Source organism: Odocoileus virginianus, chromosome 23 (assembly GCF_023699985.2).
Source record: "Odocoileus virginianus isolate 20LAN1187 ecotype Illinois chromosome 23, Ovbor_1.2, whole genome shotgun sequence".
Classification (NCBI taxonomy): Eukaryota; Metazoa; Chordata; class Mammalia; order Artiodactyla; family Cervidae; genus Odocoileus; species Odocoileus virginianus.
The window spans coordinates 46,320,389-46,338,411 of record NC_069696.1 but is presented as its reverse complement, the minus strand read 5'-3'; the positions used below and the strand labels follow the sequence as shown (position 1 = coordinate 46,338,411).

At 48.1% G+C, this 18,023-nt stretch overlaps 2 protein-coding genes across 2 annotated transcripts in view; one reads left to right on the top strand and one right to left on the bottom strand.

Annotated features, from left to right (window-relative positions):
• The window catches only part of STAB2 (stabilin 2), a 164,778-nt gene extending 155,116 nt beyond the window's left edge, over nucleotides 1-9,662 (top strand). The window contains exons 65-69 of the mRNA XM_070454036.1: nucleotides 758-898; nucleotides 3,822-3,929; nucleotides 4,747-4,875; nucleotides 5,805-5,921; nucleotides 9,158-9,662. Coding sequence (XP_070310137.1) covers nucleotides 758-898; nucleotides 3,822-3,929; nucleotides 4,747-4,875; nucleotides 5,805-5,921; nucleotides 9,158-9,208 — 546 coding nt within the window. The 3' untranslated portion in view covers nucleotides 9,209-9,662. The remainder of the gene's footprint in view (nucleotides 1-757; nucleotides 899-3,821; nucleotides 3,930-4,746; nucleotides 4,876-5,804; nucleotides 5,922-9,157) is intronic.
• A 1,733-nt stretch (nucleotides 9,663-11,395) lies between these two features.
• The window catches only part of NT5DC3 (5'-nucleotidase domain containing 3), a 71,197-nt gene continuing 64,569 nt past the window's right edge, over nucleotides 11,396-18,023 (bottom strand). The window contains exon 14 of the mRNA XM_070454037.1: nucleotides 11,396-16,413. Within this exon, the coding sequence (XP_070310138.1) occupies nucleotides 16,161-16,413 (253 nt within the window). The 3' untranslated portion in view covers nucleotides 11,396-16,160. The remainder of the gene's footprint in view (nucleotides 16,414-18,023) is intronic.

Sequence of the window (18,023 nt, the reverse complement as noted above, 5' to 3'; positions counted from 1 at the left end):
GTTTAGTGCTTCTAGACAGTATCAGTTACCACCTCAACAGTGCAATGTCGCAAATGACCCCACAGTGCAGTAGCCACATTTATGTGGCTCACACACTGCAGATCAGCTGGCACTTCTTCTGGGCTTGGCCAGGCATGCTTGCGTGTCTGAGCTGGGCTGGCCATCAGCTGATGTAGCCTGGCCTGTCTGGGACTCTGCTCCACAGGGCTGTCACGCTTCAGCAGGTTAGCTCAGGCATGTTCTTCTGGCAGAAAATGCCAGCACTTTCTAAGATCCTGTCTGGTCTCACTTGCTAACATACCACATACCCAAAAAGTCAGGTGGCTGAGCCCAAAGCCAGAGTGGGAGGCCCTCAGAGTTATATGGCAAACAGCAAGGATACAGGGCGAGGTGAAGAACTGGGGCCAGGGATGCAACTGATCTTCCACACTGACCTCCTTCATGTCAAGGCACACAGAGGAACTGGCAGCGTTTATTAAGCCCACCCACAGGCTCCAACAGCCTCAAGCCCTTATCCCACTGAGGGCTGAGAGAAGCAATACCTCTGCTCACTTGTTACCCATGCAAGACCCACTCCTCCCAGAACATCACTGGGAAGCTTTGCTTAGACCATTCAAATGACTTTCAAAGTGGAGGCAGAAAACCCAAGGCCTTGAGAAGTGATTTTTTTTCCTGTGTCATCCTTATCGTGAAAACAAAAAAATACTACTTGACTTTTAAAGGCCATTCTTATGTCTCTCCTCTCCTCTCCTCTCAGACCCTGTCTGGGCGGGACATAGAGCACCACCTCTCCAACATCAGCATCTTCTTTTACAATGACCTTGTCAATGGTACCATCCTGCACACGAGGCTGGGAAGCCAGCTGCTCATCACCTCCAGCCAGGACCAGCGCCAACTGGTATGAAAAGTCTTCTGGGCTTATTGGGAGAAATGGAGATAATAAATGCAAAGTTTCTAGCATAGAGTAGGTGCTTAATAGATGACAACACTTATAATGTGAAAGAAAACTCTAAAGCTGCAGTAAGATGGTACCAGCTGAAGACCAGAACACACCATACTGACTGTCAGGCAGCCCCTACCCCTTGAGAACTAAGCCCCTGGTGACCGCCAGCCCCAGAAGCTGATAGTGAGGACCTATAAATGAAACCATGCTAAAGCTGTCTGATTCTCTGCCTTTATTTCTGTCAGATTGTCAGCCTATCCCAGGTGTTAACATGTGAGCCTTGAAGTCAAGTGACCCTAGTATGTCTGCCACTCACTCTGCTCTAGGACTTTAGGTAACTTGTCTGAACTTCTCTGGGTCCCAGTTTTAGGTAACTTGTCTGAACTTCTCTGGGTCCCAGTTTCCTTATCTGAAAGACAGGGATGTTGGTGATGTGTTGATGATGGCGATAGAGGTGTTAATGATGCTTATGATGGTAACAGTGATATTATTTTGGTAATGGTGTTATTGATTATTTCGATGATGATAGTGGGGATGACGGTGGTGGTTGTGATACTAGAAGTGGTGATAGTGGTGGTGGTAACATGACCATGATGTTCAAATCATAGGCTTTTTAGAGTATTCTTTCAACTGAGGTATAGTTGATTTACAATGTTGTACTAGTTTTAGGAGCACAGCAAGATGATTCAGTTTTTTATATATATATATTCAGGTATACATGTATTTTCAGATTCTTTTCCTATATAAGTTATTACAAAATATTGACCCTCTGACCAACTGGTGGCTCAGACAATAGCACAGGGAACTATATAGTTCCTATGACAAGGACCCTTGGAGAAGGGAATGGCTACCCACTCCAGTATTTTTGCCTGGTGAATTCCATGGACAGAGAAGCCTGGCAGGCTACAGTCTATGGGGTCGCAAAGAGTCGGACATGACTGACACTTTTTTCACGTTATGTATGTTAATCCTGTACTCCTAATTTATCCCTCCTCCCACCTTTCCATTTTGTTAACCATAAATTTACAGAAATAGTCTATGAATCTTGTAGTCTAATAGTCTATGAGTCTTGTAGACAAGTTCGTCTCTTTGAGATTCCATATGTGATACATACAAAGTGTACATTTCTGACTTACTTAGTAAGATAATCTAGGTCCATCCGTGTTGCTGCAGATGGCATTATTTCATTCTTTCTATGGCTGAGAAAGACTCCATTGTTTATTTGTACCAATCTTCTCTATTCATTCATCTGTTGATGCTCGTTTAGGTTGCTTCCATGTCTTAGCTACTGTAACAGTGCTACCATAAACATTAGGGTGTGTGTATCGGCTTGAATTATGGCTTCCTCTAGCAGTTTGCCCAGGAGTAGGATTGCAAGATCATGTGGTTGTTCTAATTTTAGTATTTTGAGGAAATTCCATACTGTTCCCCATGGTTGTTGCACCAGTTTATATGCCCACCAGCACTGTGGGAGGGTTCCCTTTTCTGCACTCCCTCGCCAGCATTTATTATTTGTAGGCTTTTTGATGATGGCCATTTTCACTGGTGTGAAGTGCTACCTCATTGTAGCTTTGTCAGATCATATGTTTTTATGGAGATTCAGTGATTCAGGGATTTTGATGTGTGATAATTGTATCTAACATGTAGCAAGGGCTAAATGAATATTTTTTATAAACTGTGTATTTTTAAAATATTTATTTAGCTATTTTGGGTGCACTGGGTCTTCGTTGCTGCACACAGGCTTCTCATTGCAGTGGCTTCTCTTGTTGTGAAACATGGGCTCTAGGGCACATAGGCTTCGGCAGTTACAGTGTGTGGGCTCAGTAGTTGCGGCACATGGGCTCAGCTGCTCCAAGGCATGTGGATCCCCGGGCCAGGGATCGAACCGATGTCCCCTGCACTGGAGGTGGACAGACTTCTAACCATTGGGCCACCAGGGAAGCCCTAATGAATATTAATACTAACCTAATAAATGATATTTATTATTGAAGATCAGTAGTTTAAACCAGTGCTTCTCAAACTCTAACAGGCATTTAAATCGCCTATGAGTTTGTTAAAATGCATATTGTAATTCAGCAGGTGGGTTGTGGGGCCTCAGGTTCTGCATTTCTAATCACCTCCCACACCACGAGGACAGTGGATCACACTTTGATTAGCAAGGAATTAGATCGCCTAACTGGAGAAGACAATGGCAACCCACTCCAGTACTCTTGCCTAGAAAATCCCATGGACAGAGGAGCCTGGTGGGCTGCAGTCCATGGGGTCGCTAGGAGTCGGACACAACCTGAGCAACTTCACTTTAGCTTTTCACTTTCATGCATTGGAGAAGGAAATGGCAACCCAGTTGGCACTCCAGTATTCTTGCCTGGAGAATCCCAGGGACAGCAGAGCCTGGTGGGCTGCTGTCTGTGGGGTCGCACAGGTCGGACACGATTGAAGCGACTTGGCAGCAGCAGCAGATCACTTAACATCCCTTTCTAACAGTGTGGTGTGATGTTCACAGCACTAAGTCTGGAGTTGAGGCATGGGGTTTGCCACCTACTGCCTATGCGATCTTGGTGTGTGTGATCACTAACTATGTGATCACACCATTTTCCTTCTGACCCCTCATCTGTTAATAAGCAGGCTGGATAGGATGACCTTCTGGGTTCTCTGCAGCTCAGAACGGTGTGTTGGCACAAGAACGACTAATGTGCTGTGTTCTGGGCTGTGCAGAGGGCGAGCACACGTCCCACACTGCCTGTCGGTGAGGACGGGCCTGAAACCCAGGCTCCAGGACCTCAGGGAAACTGGACACCTTTCTTTCATGAAAGGGCTGCCCACATGGAAAGAATCAGATGGTCAGAGATCTCCAGCAGCCCTCTTCTCATCTCCCTAGGAGACCAGATTCGTCGATGGAAGAGCCATTCTGCAGTGGGACATCTTTGCCTCCAATGGGATTATTCATGTCATTTCCAAGCCTTTAAAAGCTCCCTCTACCCCAGGGGTGAGTATCCAGCGTTCCTGGTAAGAAGGAGCCTCAGTGTCCACTCCCCAAGAAGCAAACTCCTCCTGGATGCCCTGGCCACCCCATCCATGGCAGCTGGCCTCAGGGATGCCCAGCCCCCAGCCAGTGTGTTAGTGACATAACACCTGTCACCACCAACATTTGCTAAATGAAAAGGGCAGGATGTGCCCGTGGAGAAACCACTGAAGGGAAGTGAAAATCCTGAGCCCCTCCACTTCATAACCATGTGAACTCAGACAAGCTCCAGAAACATCATCGAACCCCGTTTTTCTTATCTGCAAAATGGAGGTCACAATGCCTTCCTTCCTGGGTTCTTGGGAAGACAATGAGTTAATGTAAAATAATAGACAGTTCCTGGCACATGCTTTATAAGAGTTGGTCAGCTGGCTGTGGTCAGTGGGCGGTGATGTTAGTTTTCTAACTTTGTTCTAAAGGTATGAAGCTCCAAAGCCAGGCTGGCTTCAAAGCCCACCTCTGCCACTCATGGGCTATGTGACACTGGGCAAGTGCTTACCCTCTCTGTGTCTCCATTCTCCCATATAAAAAGGGGAACAGTAGAAACTGTTCTTAGCTCTTAGTGTTATTATACATTTAAATGGATTATTTTATGCAAGGGGGCTTAGAACAGACCCTGGAAGTAGTGTGGGCTAGACACACATGGACAGCTTTCTCATTATTTTTATCCCAGCCAGCACAAGATGCCTCAGGCAAGCCAGAATGGGGTGGGCTCCGGGAAGCACACTTCTTTGGGGAAGTCACCGGTTCTGATGCCAGCCACTGGCCTTTCTGTGTTTAGACTTCAGGCCACACCGGCCTGGGAACAGGGGTGTTCTTTGCCATCGTCCTGGTCAGCGGAGCCATTGCCTTGGCGGGGTACTCCTACTTTCGACTAAACCGGAGAACGATTGGCTTCCAGCATTTTGAGGTGAGACAGAGAAAAACAGGACCATGGGGGTGGGGGTCCACTCTGAAACCCAGCCCCTGGCTCTGGGCTACTCCAGACTGGCTGCTTCAGGGGGCTCGCTGAGTGCTTGGCACACATTTCCTGTCTCCTGGATGGGGCCTCTGCCCCGAAGAGGTCAGCAGTGGCAGCCCCAGGGCCCTCTACCTGACCGAGTCAGGGCATGGAGGAGGGCGAAGAGCAGCCAGTAGCCCTTCATGCCAGAGGTTTGGCTTGGAGCCAAATTCATTAGACGCCTAGGAGGCCACTCACCTCGGAGGAATCAGAAGACAAACTTCAGTGCTGACTCTGAGGGTGGGGACACGCTGGGGGCCTGCACAGCCAGAGGCCTCAGGGCACAGCCAGTAAACACACTGGCCCTATTTGAACGGCTGAGCCCACATCCAGGTCAGCGGGTCTTAGCTCACCATGGGACACCCTGCAGGCCGGATATGGCTGCAGCCTGCAAGCAGTAGGTCACTTCCTTCTGGCAGATAACCTGCATAAGCATTACATACATTGCAGTTAGCAAAAGTGCCGTGCTGCATGATTCCTTTTATATCAAGTTCAAGGACAGGCAAAACCATTCCAGGTGATGGGAGTCAGAAAAGCAGTTATTGTGAGTGGGACCAGACACTGGCAGGCAGGGGGGCGTGAGGGCACCTCCTGGAGGATGGAGACGCCCTGCATGCTGATTTGGGTGGTGGTCACACGTGGTGAATATATAGAAGTCATTGAGCTGAACACTTAAGATTGGCGCATGATATTACATCTAAGTCAGATCTCAATAAAAGGACAACAGAAAAGCTCCCGGAGGTGGGGGGGGGTGGGACGTGCCTTAGCCTCCGACTCGGCTGCAACGCCCCGCCTTGGGGATTTGCGGCGCTCAGCCCCATGCTTCTCTGTCTGAGCAGTCAGAAGAGGACGTTGGCGTCGCAGCTCTTGGCAAGCAGCAGCCCGAGAGTATCTCGAACCCCCTGTACGAGAGCGCAACTCCAGCAGCCCTGGGACCTTCCTACGTCCCCTTCATGGTGAGTTTGTCTTTTCATCTAAAACAGGCTCAGCTGGGGAGGAGGCAGGACAGTGATGTCTTTCAGCAGACCTGTGGAGAGCACTGCGCCAAGAAATCTCACTTTTAGCACATATCTCCAGGCTACAAGCCTAGAAGCAAGCTGGGTGAAACCATGTGGTCGCTCTGTGTTCTGAGCTCTCCTGGGTGGATGGCAGAGGTGTGCATCGGTTAGATCTAGAAAAGAACTCGGGGGTACACAACCCCAACCTTGTGACCAGGAGAAGAAATCTTGGGCTGAATTCTGCCACAACCATTGACGAGGCAGCAGGCACAAAGGAAGACCTAAAACTGCTTCAACATTTACACGTTGTCTGGGGTTCTTCTGCCTATTGTCAGAGCTGCTTCTTGCTTTAGGAGCTCCGTCTCTTTGATGAGGTCTTTTAGATCTAGGGGCGTGGGTTCTGCTCTGGTCTTCCAAGAAAGGGCCACTTGTTTCTAGAATTAGTGACCCTTGAGCATGGATGGAGCCGCCACTGACCTCAGCGCTGTGGCAGGGAACCCCATTCACATTAAACATGCGAGACACACTCTGCCTATATTACCAGATCTGGACTGAGAAGCTAAGAGTGAGATAAGAGAAAACATATTGGTCTTTGCCCCAGATCTCATAAACTCCTGTGATTTCCTAAGTGGTAAGAATACTAGGGACATCTTTTGTTCTGAGGAGATTCTGGGTTGGCTTCTGGATGGGGGTTGGTCACCAGAAATACCAAACCATGATTCGAAGGTTGGGATTTTTCAGCTCCACCCTTCACCCTCCGGGGGGGGGGGGGGGGGGGGGCTAGAAATATAGCTGATAGTCGATATGAGGAAGTCTCCATAAAAATCCCCCCCTTTTTAAAAAATGTGTTGTGTAGCTATTACAATTTTCAGTTTGTAGTTACTGTGAGGTTTTGTTATGGCAGTCCATATATAGACAAGATTATCTTAAGTTGCTGGTCTTTTAATTTCAAATACATTTCCAGTATCCTGCATCTGTGCTCTCCTCTTCTCATGCCTGCTGGTTTTGATATCACTGTTGTGTGGTATCCATCGTTTACCGGATGTTTGCCTTTACCAATCAGCTTTTCTAGTCATAATTTTGTTTCTAGTTGTGGCCTTGTCCACTTAGAGTAGTTCCTTTAGCATTCGTTAAAAAGGTGCTCTGGTGGTGCTGAATTCTTAGCTTTTGCTTGTCTGCAGAGCTTTTGATTTCTCTGTTAAATCTGAATGAAAGCCTTGTAATTTTGGTGTTTTCGTAAGAGGTGAGCTCACATCCTTCTATTCCACCATCATCCATAAAATCCCAGTAGTAGGGGGTTCAGAGAGCTTCCAGGGTGGTGAATATATCCACACTGGGAGGGTGATGCACCCAAACTCCACGGGTCAGTGGTTATACTGAATTTTTATAAGTTGGCACTGAAACACTACAATATTTTATTCTACCATTTTAAGCTTGTAGTATGCAATATTTGTTATTTTTCTAGTGAACGAAATGCAACTATCCCATGGTTCTCAGTGCCTGTGGTAGTAGATTTAATATATTTGCAATGCTGAAAAATAATCAGATCATAAATACTATTGTTTTTTAATCAAACTCATGTAAAAGTTTCTAGTCCAAATTGCAAGGCCAAGTTCAGCTAAGCCGCACTTATTAACAGCCGATTTCTGTAAGCCTGGTGATACGGAAATCAACCTCATTTTAAAAGCAAGGGGGGAAATTACACATTCTGTTCAGTGCTTTCCATGGTCTCTCAGCTGTCTGGCCTCTCCTCGGGGCTCCAGGAGTACCGTCCATGGGATACTCACCTGAGGCAGGTGAGAGTATCCTAAGAGGCAGGACTCAGTTCAACCTTCCTAATCAGACCAGGTGGCAAAAATGTTCCAGTTACAGGAATCCTAAGCTGAGGGTACCAGCCCCAAATATGCTTTGTTCTCACGCCTTTTATATTGAAGGGGCAGATGTTGCCTCTAGACGACCTGCAGCCAGTCCACGCACTGTGAGCATCCATTGTGTGAGTGGACAAAGCTGCGGTCTGACCGAGCCACGGGCAGCAGGGGGTTCAGGAGGCCGCCTCCGGACTGTTGCTTCAGATCAGACCCAGTTCAGGGTGAACTGCCCACCAGGAAGGATTCTGTTTCTAACCAGAGTAACAGCCCATGTTTTGTGGGGTGGTTTTCTTTTCCTTAGAGTAGTATCTAACTTAATTCACACACCTCCCTGTCAGGTAAATATTATTAGGCCCCTTAATAGATGAGAAGGATACTGCAGAGGTGAAATGACTTGTCCAGGGCCACATACCTTCAAGCAGCCGCGACTGTACCCATGTTCAGGCCACGAGCCACAGGTCAGCAGCGTGAAGCCACCCTTGCTCCCGCCAGATGTGTTCACAAGAGACCGCAGGAAAAAGAGTGTTTGTAGGCTGAAAGGGAGGAAAACGTTTTCCTTGACCCTCTGTTGATTCGTGGCTGGGCCTGAAAAGTAAACTGGTAAAGACAGACTCACAGAAGAGCACATATATTTCAGTGAACGTTTATGTGTACGTGGGAGCCTTCATGAGAAAGTGAAGACCCAAAGAAGGGACCGGGACGGGAAGCCTTTGCGCCTTTTAGACTAAATGTGTGAGGAACTGACGAGAGAGCGCTGGAGCCAGAGGCAGTAAGGGGTGAAGCAGTCACGAGGAAGATGCGGGTTAGAGAGCAAGGTCTGTGTGTACAGGTTTCTTGGCCCCCAGCTCCCCAAAAGTGATCTATCTTCTTTCCTCTAAAGAAAATTTCATGAGTTTTATTACCTGTAGGGAGTAGAGTTAGAGTGAGCTTCCTGCTTCTGTCATTTAAAAAAATTCCTTTCAGTTTGACCTTTACCAAGCCAGGTTACTGTACTGGGGGTAGCAGGTCCTGAGGGCCTTCCCCAGGCCTTCAGTGGTGAAGAATTCACCAGCCAATACAGGAGACACAGGTTCGATCCCCGAGTCGGGAGGATCCCCTGGGGAAGGAAATGGCAGCCCACTCCAGGATTCTTGCTTGGAAAATTGCATGGACAGAGGAGCCTGGTGGGCTACAGTCCATGGGGCCACAAAAGAGCTGGACATGACTTAGGAACTAAACAAGAAGAAGTGTGTCCTAAACCCACCGAGGCCTCAGGCCAGTAGCCAACAGAATGCTCAGCCTGGAAGGATGCACGCTCTGCCTGCTTCACAGACTTCTCTTTTCCAGGACCCTGGCGACCAGCAGCTGGACAGCAGTGACCCCCTGGGGGCGCTATGAGGGCTGGACCTGCCCCATGCAGACATCGCCGCTGCCACCTGGGTCCCTGGGGCCACCTCAGGAAGGCCATCAACTGTGAATCCTCGGCCGCAGCTGACTGTGGGAAATGTAAGGTCCTTTAACATTTCAGTCCGGAGCACTCAGGCCGTACCTCATCTCTTCGGTTGATCCAGGGGATATTCTGTCTCTGTGGGTGAGAGACTACGTTCAGCCCACCCACCACCCAGGGGACTGGCTCCCTCCCTGACCCTCTGCTATCTTCCCCAACCTTCAGTAGCAACTTTTACCTTTTGCCCAGCACTCTAGTGACCGTATCTTATTTCCCTGTTAGGCTGTAAGCTTCTGAAGGCAGAGACCTTCCTCATTCGTCTGTATCTTGGCACCCAGCACAGTGTGTGGCATGTGAAATGTGCTCAATTACTGGTTACAGAACAGAAATAAAGTCAATGGAACAGATCCAGTGTCTGGGGAAACAAATCAACCAGTTCCCATAGGAAGGGTCAAACTCTGAAAGTAAAATCAACTCATTAGGGCTCATTAGGGCTGTTAGTTAGTCAACATCTGCATTATGAATGCTTCTTTCTTAATTCTGTTTGGTTTGCTTGTTTGTGTGAAGAAGATATAATAACCACAAGTAGATACCACTTCACACCCATGAAGATGGCCATGGCCTCACAGACAAGAATAGGTATCCACGAGGGTGTAGAGAAACCAGATCCCTTCTATTTTGTTGGTGGGAATGTAAAATTGTGCCTTTACTGTGGAAAACAGTCCAGCAGTTCCTCAAAAAGTTAGACAGAATTACCATGTGATTCAGAAATTCCACTCCTAGGTACAGACCCAAGAAAAATGAACACATGTCCTTACGACAACTTATAGAGGTAGCATTATTAGTATTATTCGTAACAGCCAAAACATGGAAACAAACCAAATGTCTACTGACTGACGAATGAATAACCAAACCGTGTCTTGCCACACAATGAAATAGCATTCTACCCTAAAACAGAACTAAGTACTGATACATGCAACACCATGGATGAACCTTGAAAACATGATAGTGAAAGAAGTCAGACACAAAAGATCACGTACCATATGATTCCATTTATATTAAATGTCCAGAATCGGGCCAGTTCTTCTCCATGCAGGACTCTGTGCAAGGCTGGATGACCCTCAAAAGGCCCAAAGTAGCCTCTCCATCAATATGACAACCAAGTCCCTCCAGCCCACCCACCACCCTTCTGCAAGCTACCCCATGGATAGCACTGGCCAGGCTTGAGAGCCCTCTCTGGGAAATGGAGATGGGAAAGGCTGGGATGAGCAGATCTCAGACCCTCCTCCATCGCCCTCACAGCCCAAACAACTTTGTTCCAAATCATCAGGGTTTTTCCTGAGCCATGTCCAAAGTTCAGAAGCCCCCAGAGTCTCAGAAGCTTCCTCACAACTCCAGGAAGGGAAGAAATGCCCATTTCACGCAGAGGAATGATTTACCACCTCCTCTTGGGCAATGTGCCGTGATGGGGCAATGCTGGCTCTCCAGGAACTCGCTCCCCGAGGGGACCGTGGGATGGATTCACTAGTGAGTCCTCCAACTCCACCATCAAGGGGACAGAAAGGTACATGATTAAAAGGAAAAACAGCAGGCACCCGTGAAAGGAGTGAATGAGATGAAGGTCCTGGCACAAAGAGAGGTCAAGGATATTAAGTTTAAACACATTCGAACAGTTTAAAAAGGCTCTTCAAAATATATCCAAAACCCAACAGTGAACTGACTTCACAGCATGTATTCCTAATTCAGTATTAATCAGTATTTCTTCTCTTAAAACACTGCTTCCAATTTTACATTCTCCTGGTACTTTGCAGACAAACAGGTGGATCACTGTCTTCTCCTTGTTCTCAAGGAGGGAACTGTCTGTGAGAGACAGAAATTCTAGGTGGGGCACCTGCTGCCCACCTAAGGCCAGATTCACACTCATTTTCCTTCTGTGGCTTAACTACATGGTCTTCAGGCTCTGAGAACAGGCAAGTGTGCTTTGCTGAGGGTGGAGAGACCAGGGTGGTGAGGAATGAACCATCAACCTTTTGCCCCCTTTCTCGGGGATATTCTTTTTTGGGTACATTAGAATGTGATATGACTTTTGCCACTAACTGAAGCACACAAAAGCAGATGACTGAGGGTAAACCGGACAATACAATTCAAACTTTTATTTGGCAGTAAGTTCGATGTCATGTAACATAAAATCAATATTTAGAATAAATAGCAAATTCACATTCAGGATAAATAGCAAGTCTACCTAATTTGCATTTACCCGTGCCTGAAATTAAACAGGCACCATCTGTCCTTCTACTAAATAATTAGAAAACAGTGTCCTAAGTCAGAGGTCAAGGCTGCAGTGTAGAAAAGTACAGAGCAGTGTTGTGGGTCGGTGCCAGAGAGCAGGCATGAGGTGGGGAGTCTCATGCAGGAAGTTTACAGGGAACTGTCGTTGAGATTCACCTGGGCAAGGGCGGGGGGCAGGAAAGAGCCGATGGGCCTTCAGAGTTGCTCCAGGGAGGGAGTCTGACCACACCCTCATCCGAGGCAGGACTCTTCATCGGGGGAAGCTCCCGAAGAGGACCCACAGCTGCAGACTGAGCCAGCAGCTACAGTGACCCAGCAGGAACCAACCCCCACAGCAGCTGGGGGATAAAGTCCTTCGGGGTCTTCAGGGTAGCCAGGCCCATCACACGCTACCAGCACGACCACAGATGAGCGCAATGAGAGGTATATTCAACGAGTGCCGAGCCTGGCCACTCGGTCACACAACTGACAGTCAAACCATGTGCTCGAAACACAGTATTTTACCACTGGCCACATGAGTGAATATGCCCAGAGAGAAGCTCGTAGGGGAAGATGCGACCTTACCTACCGAACTTCTTTCCACTGGCTGCACACGACTGTGTATCTGTTGTTGCTTACCACCCTGCACACTTTCAGCAAAGTCATCATCTCATCATGGCCACCCACACGATCTGTTGATGCAGGGGTTGGCAAACCACAGCCCAAGGGCCAAATCCAGCCTGCAGCCTGTTTTCAGAGGCCAGGCTGCCCTGGACCACAGGCAGGCCCAGTCCTACAGGAGGGGCTGCAGGAAACAGCCCGCAAAGCTGGAAGTCTTTACTGTCTGGTCCTTGACAGGGAAAGTGTGCTGAGCCTTGCATTAGGGAAACTTCACTCCCTTTTTCTTGCTCAATCCACCAGGGTATTAAAGGTAAGCTAAGCTAAATTAAGCTAAGCTAAACTTGGGGGCTTCCCTGGTGGCTCAGATGGTAAAGCATCTGCCTGCAATGCGGGAAGACCCCGGTTCGATCCCTGGGTCGGGAAGATCCCCTGGAGAAGGAAATGGCAACCCACTGTAGTATTCTTGCCTGGAAAATTCCATGGAGAGAGGAGCCTGGTGGGCTACAGTCCATGGGGATCACAAAGAGACACTCCAGTACTCTTGCCTGGAAAATTCCATGGACAGAGGAGCCTGGTGGGCTACAGTCCATGGGGTCATAGAGTCGGACACGACTGAGCGACTTCACTTTTCACTTAAGCTAGACTTGGAGCCTCGCTCCCAGATGCTAACAGGAAAAGAAAGGAAACTGGTACAAAAGGAAACCAGTGCTAAGCCAGCACATCACAGGCTCCCTGGTAGTTGAATAGAGCAATCAAGGAACCCTCCCTGGCTCTGGCCAGACTGAGTCTGAGAGCACACTGCAGACCAGGGCCCCCAAGTGGGTTTTTGGCAACAGATGAGCATTTGGCAGAGTGGATCCAATTTCAGCGTTTAGTGCACTCTCTGCTGCTTTAGAGGCCTCTGGGGAGGAAAAGGGGTGGGGGAAGCTATTTAGTTCACCCAAAGCTAAATTAGCTAGCAGGAAAAAGGACTTTGTATTTCTCTGTGGCACTAATTAAGAGGACCAATGCATTCAAAGCAACTAGGAATTTAGTCATAGATGGGCCTTAATCAGTAACAGGTGGTTTGTGTTAGCTGGCATTAGTGGAGCTGAAGGGAATTTTTAAAAGAAAAAAAAAATTTTTTAAGGCTATGTTAGGAGGAAAGTGGGAGCTTTAAGCCAAACTCCTAAAATATATTAAAAGCCAGGTTTCATCTACTTAAAAAAATGATTCTGGAAAAACCAGTTGTGCAGGTCCCTTCCAGGGCAACCGGCTATAGCTATGGTGAGCCTTAGGGACACAGACAGCTCCTGGACTATGAATTTTTGTTCATATCCTTCAGAGAAAATCAGTCTAACTGATGCTAAAAAGGGAAAATATTTTTCAATGTGCAAGCTAATTTTCAAGTGAGCTAATTCTGATCACTTTCCAAACTGATCTTTTAAGTGGTAGAAAATAGACTCCCTTCCCTTGCACCCAAATGCATTCATCAGCGGGCTTGCTAGAGGATAAGCCAGGAGGAACAGAAAGCTGTAGAGGGTGCTGAATCCCAGCTGAGTCACGACAGTGACAAGTTAAAACGACCAAGCACAGACAAAGCGAAGCCCTCTGTCCTTCACATGGAGACGGCCGCCCTGACCCTGACCGTGCGCCAGCCCGACAGACCTCAACACCGCCGTGTCCCACGGCCACCGCTGTTCAGAAGCGCAGTCATGTCTGACTCTTTGCGACCCCATGGACTGCAGCACACCAGGCTTCCCTGTTCTTCACTATCTTCTGGAGCTTGCTCAACCTTAATTGGTGATAAGTCATTAAAATTCCTTATTCACACACCTAGAAAATGTATTTCTCGCCCCAGGCTTAGGACTCCTAACCCAGACATACATGAAAGCAGTAAAAACAGCTGTACTGGGATGTTTTTGAGTAACAACTTTCTTGAGTAAATAAAACACCCTATCACTGGCATGGAGGAGATATCCAATGAATACCTGATTAGAAAAAGTTTTAAAATACCTACTTCCTCACCAGCTTCTCCAAAGCAGAAACTATCAGCCCAGAGCACCAGCATATCCTCTGATGACCCCAACACTGAGCAGTTGTGGGCACCACCTGCACCCCTGAAATGCCAGTCTCCAATGCACTCTGATGCTTAAAACCCCCAGGCAGTAACAAACAGCCAGCAAAGTGCCTACTGCAGCCTGAAAAAGGGATGGACACCTGTGTTTGTAACAATGGGAAAAAAGGCCAACTGGGCCTATTAGGTCTAGAGAGTCACCTTCACTATTTTAGTTAAATACAAGACAAGATCACAGGTACACCTGGTGGCCCAGTCTGTAAAGAATCCACCTGCCAATGCAGGAGATGTGCGTTTGACTGCCAGCTCAGGAAGATCCCCTGGAGAAGGAAATCACAACCCACTCCAGTATTCTTGGTTGGGAAATCCCATGGACAGAGGAGCCTGGCGGGCTACAGTTCATGGGGTCGCCAAGAGTCAACTAAACAACAACAGTCCCATTAAAACACGCAACGTTATACAACATGCTATAGAAGTCACCTAATTTCTGCACGCGTGCAGGCAGCCTGTGGCAGGCCAAGCTCACATCTCCTCAACAGCTGGCTCCACACAAACCCATTAAAAATGCCAAATAAGCGAGCAGTCTCTCCTCAAGCCCCTTTCCTCCGCCACCTGCATCCTTCAGGCTTAAGGATAGGTGTCACTTGCCCTGTCCTCAGAAAGAAATGGGAACACTCACTCAGTGAGGCTATTTCCAACTGTTTCTCTCAGCCTCAATATCCTTGATCCTCTCCCACCTTAAACGCAGACACTAAAGAAATCCCCAAAGCAGACACGTAAGCGTGGCAGGAAAGCAGTCTAAAGGCAGCAGGCAGGAGACGGCTGAGCAGAGAGGGCCACCTCCCTCGCTCCGGCTGGATTCACGCCTCTCTCCTCGGCTGATGAATCAGGAGAGAAGGCATCTGCTCACTGCCCTCCAACGAGGATGATTTCTGGTAACACACAGTTTAACAAGATTGCAAAACACCTGGCGGGGGGGGGGGGGGGGGGGGGGCGGGGGGGATCACCGTACAGCACTAAATTATGAGGACATTTTTTTCGTTTCACTTTCCATCCTCCGATGAGCAGGTTCAAGCAACACACATGTGGTGGTGGCATCAGGGGTTATAAAGCCCGGGGATACCCACCACAAACGCACTGGTTCCTCCCGTGCGTTCGCATGTAGCAGCCTCATTCTACAGTCTGTTCTGCTGGCAGGACATTAAACCAGAAGCTTTTCTCTCCTTGTCCTCCTTTTCGGAGGGAAAAGAGTGAACCCGCCCGCCACTTGGGGCACCACGGTCCTTCCTCCGAGTGGGGCAAGACACAGGAAATGGGTACTGAGGACAATCAAGGCCAAGGATTGGCAGCTTCTCCTGTTCTTTCTCACATAAGACCTCCAGGGAGGCTGAGTCTGCTGTCAAGTGAGGCACCAGTGCGCCAGAGCCCTAGTTCCAGATGCCTGGGAACCAGCGGCCGACTGGGGTCCATCCCTGCCGCCGACACCGTGGTCGCTATCCAAGCACCCACTGAAGCATCAGCAGCTCATCGGTGGACCCACTTCACTGGTCCAGCACTGTCTGTGCGTGTTCAGCATTTTCCAAGCACTTTCCACAGAAGAGTTAAGAAGAGTTTCAAAACGTCACCTGCTGGAATACAGAGCAGGCATCAAGAAGACTCCCCATCCCAGGAAGTCTGATGCTGGATACAGTACCTTGGGAAACAAGAAGGCTGATCACAGGGTGTCGACAGGAGGCCAGCCGCTGTCCCCTCCCCACGTGCACAGGAGGGCGGGCTCTGCGAGCTGTGAGCTCCCTTCTCCACAAGCTAGGGGGTATCCTCAGTAATGTACAAAACAGGTGTCACTAAGACTATCTGTATCATTTCCGAAAGCGATGCTCACATCCCCGCAGAGTCTGCCCAGCGTGGGGCCATCACCGGTCCTGGCTTTTGGTGCCCAGGGGTGGTGGGGCCGCCAGTTACTTGGCCTGGGCCTCCTGCAGCAGCGGCAGCCGGGCGGCTGGGGGCTGGTCGGACCAGGCGGGCAGCTCATGCTGCAGGGGGGTCCGCCGGGGGTAGAAGGTGTGGCTGACGTCGTAGTTCAGCAGGCAGCTCAGGGACGCCATGTAGATGTCAGCAAACCGCGACAGGCGCCGCAGGAAGTACGTGGGGTTCTGGTCTGTGCGGAACAAGCTCCCAAACTGGGCATTGAAGAAACCTTTGGTCATTTCCCTGGAGAGGGGAGAGAAGAGCAAAGCAACAGTGTGACTCCCCCAAGCTCTGCTTTTAGTTACTGACATCAGATGACACCAAAATCACTGTTTCACAGAGAAGAGATGCATGTAGGACCTCCCCGGTGGTTCAGTGGTTAAGGATCCACCTGCCGATGCAGGGTACATGGGTGCGATCCCTGGTCTGAGAAGATTCCACATGCAACTGGGCAATTAAGCCATGTGCCACAACTACTGAGGCCACACAATGCAACTCCTGAAGCCAGAGCACCCTAGAGCCTATGCTCTGCAACAAGAGAAGCCACTGCAATGAGAAGCCCGCACCTAGCAACAAAAACCCAGTGCAGCCAAAAAAAAAATTTTTTTTAAGATACATTAAAAAGGAAGTTATACATACATATCTATATAACTAGATCACTTTGCTGTACATCTGAAACTAACACACTGTTAATCAATTATGCTCCAATATAAAATTAAAAGTTAAAAAAGCTACAAAATCCATAAAAATTTTGAATCACTATGGTGTATACCTGAAACTAATATAATATTGTACATCAACTATACCTCAATAAAAAAAAATTTTTAATCACTGTTTCATACACTTCAGTTCAGTCGCTCAGTCATGTCTGATTCTTGCGACCCCATGGACTGCAGCACGTCAGGCCTCCCTGTCCATCACCAACTCCCGGCGTCTACTCAAACTCACATCTATTGAGTCGGTGATGCCATCCAACCATCTCATCCTCGGTCATCCCCTTCTCCTCCCACCTTCAGTCTTTCCCAGCATCAGGGTCTTTTCAAACGAGTCAGTTCTTCACATCAGGTGGCCAAAGTATTGGAGTTTCAGCTTCAATATCAGTCCTTCCAATGAACATTCAGGACTGATTTCCTTTAGGATGGACTGGTTGAATTTCCTTGCAGTCCAAGGGACTCTCAAGAGTCTTCTCCAAAACCACAGTTCAAAAGCATCAATCTTCGGTGCTCAGCTTTCTTTATAGTCCAACTCTCACATCTATACACGACTACTGGAAAAACCATAGCTTTGACTAGATAGACCTTTGTTGGCGAAGTAATGTCTCTTTTTTTTTTTATGTCTCTGCTTTTTATATGTTGTCTAGGTTGGTCATAACTTTTCTTCCAAGGAGTAAGCATGTTTTAATTTCATGGCTACAGTGATTTGAGAGCCCCCCAAAATAAAGTCTGCCACTGTTTCCACTGTTTCCCCATCTATTTTCCATGAAGTGATAGGACCAGATGCCATGATCTTAGTTTTCTGAATGTTGAGCTTTAAGCCAACTTTTTCACTCTCCTCTTTCACTTTTATCAAGAGGCTCTTTAGTTCTTCGCTTTCTGCCATAAGGGTGGTATCATCTGCATATCTGAGGTTATTGATATTTCTCCTGGCAATCTTGATTCCAGCTTGTGCTTCATCCAGCTCAGCGTTTCTCATGATGTACTCTGCATATGAGTTAAATAAGCAGGGTGACAATATACAGCCTTGATGTACTCCTTTTCCTTTTTGGAATCTGTTGTTCCATGTCCAGTTCTAACTATTGCTTCCTGACCTGCATACAGATTTCTCAAGAGGCAGGTCAGGTGGTCTGGTATTCC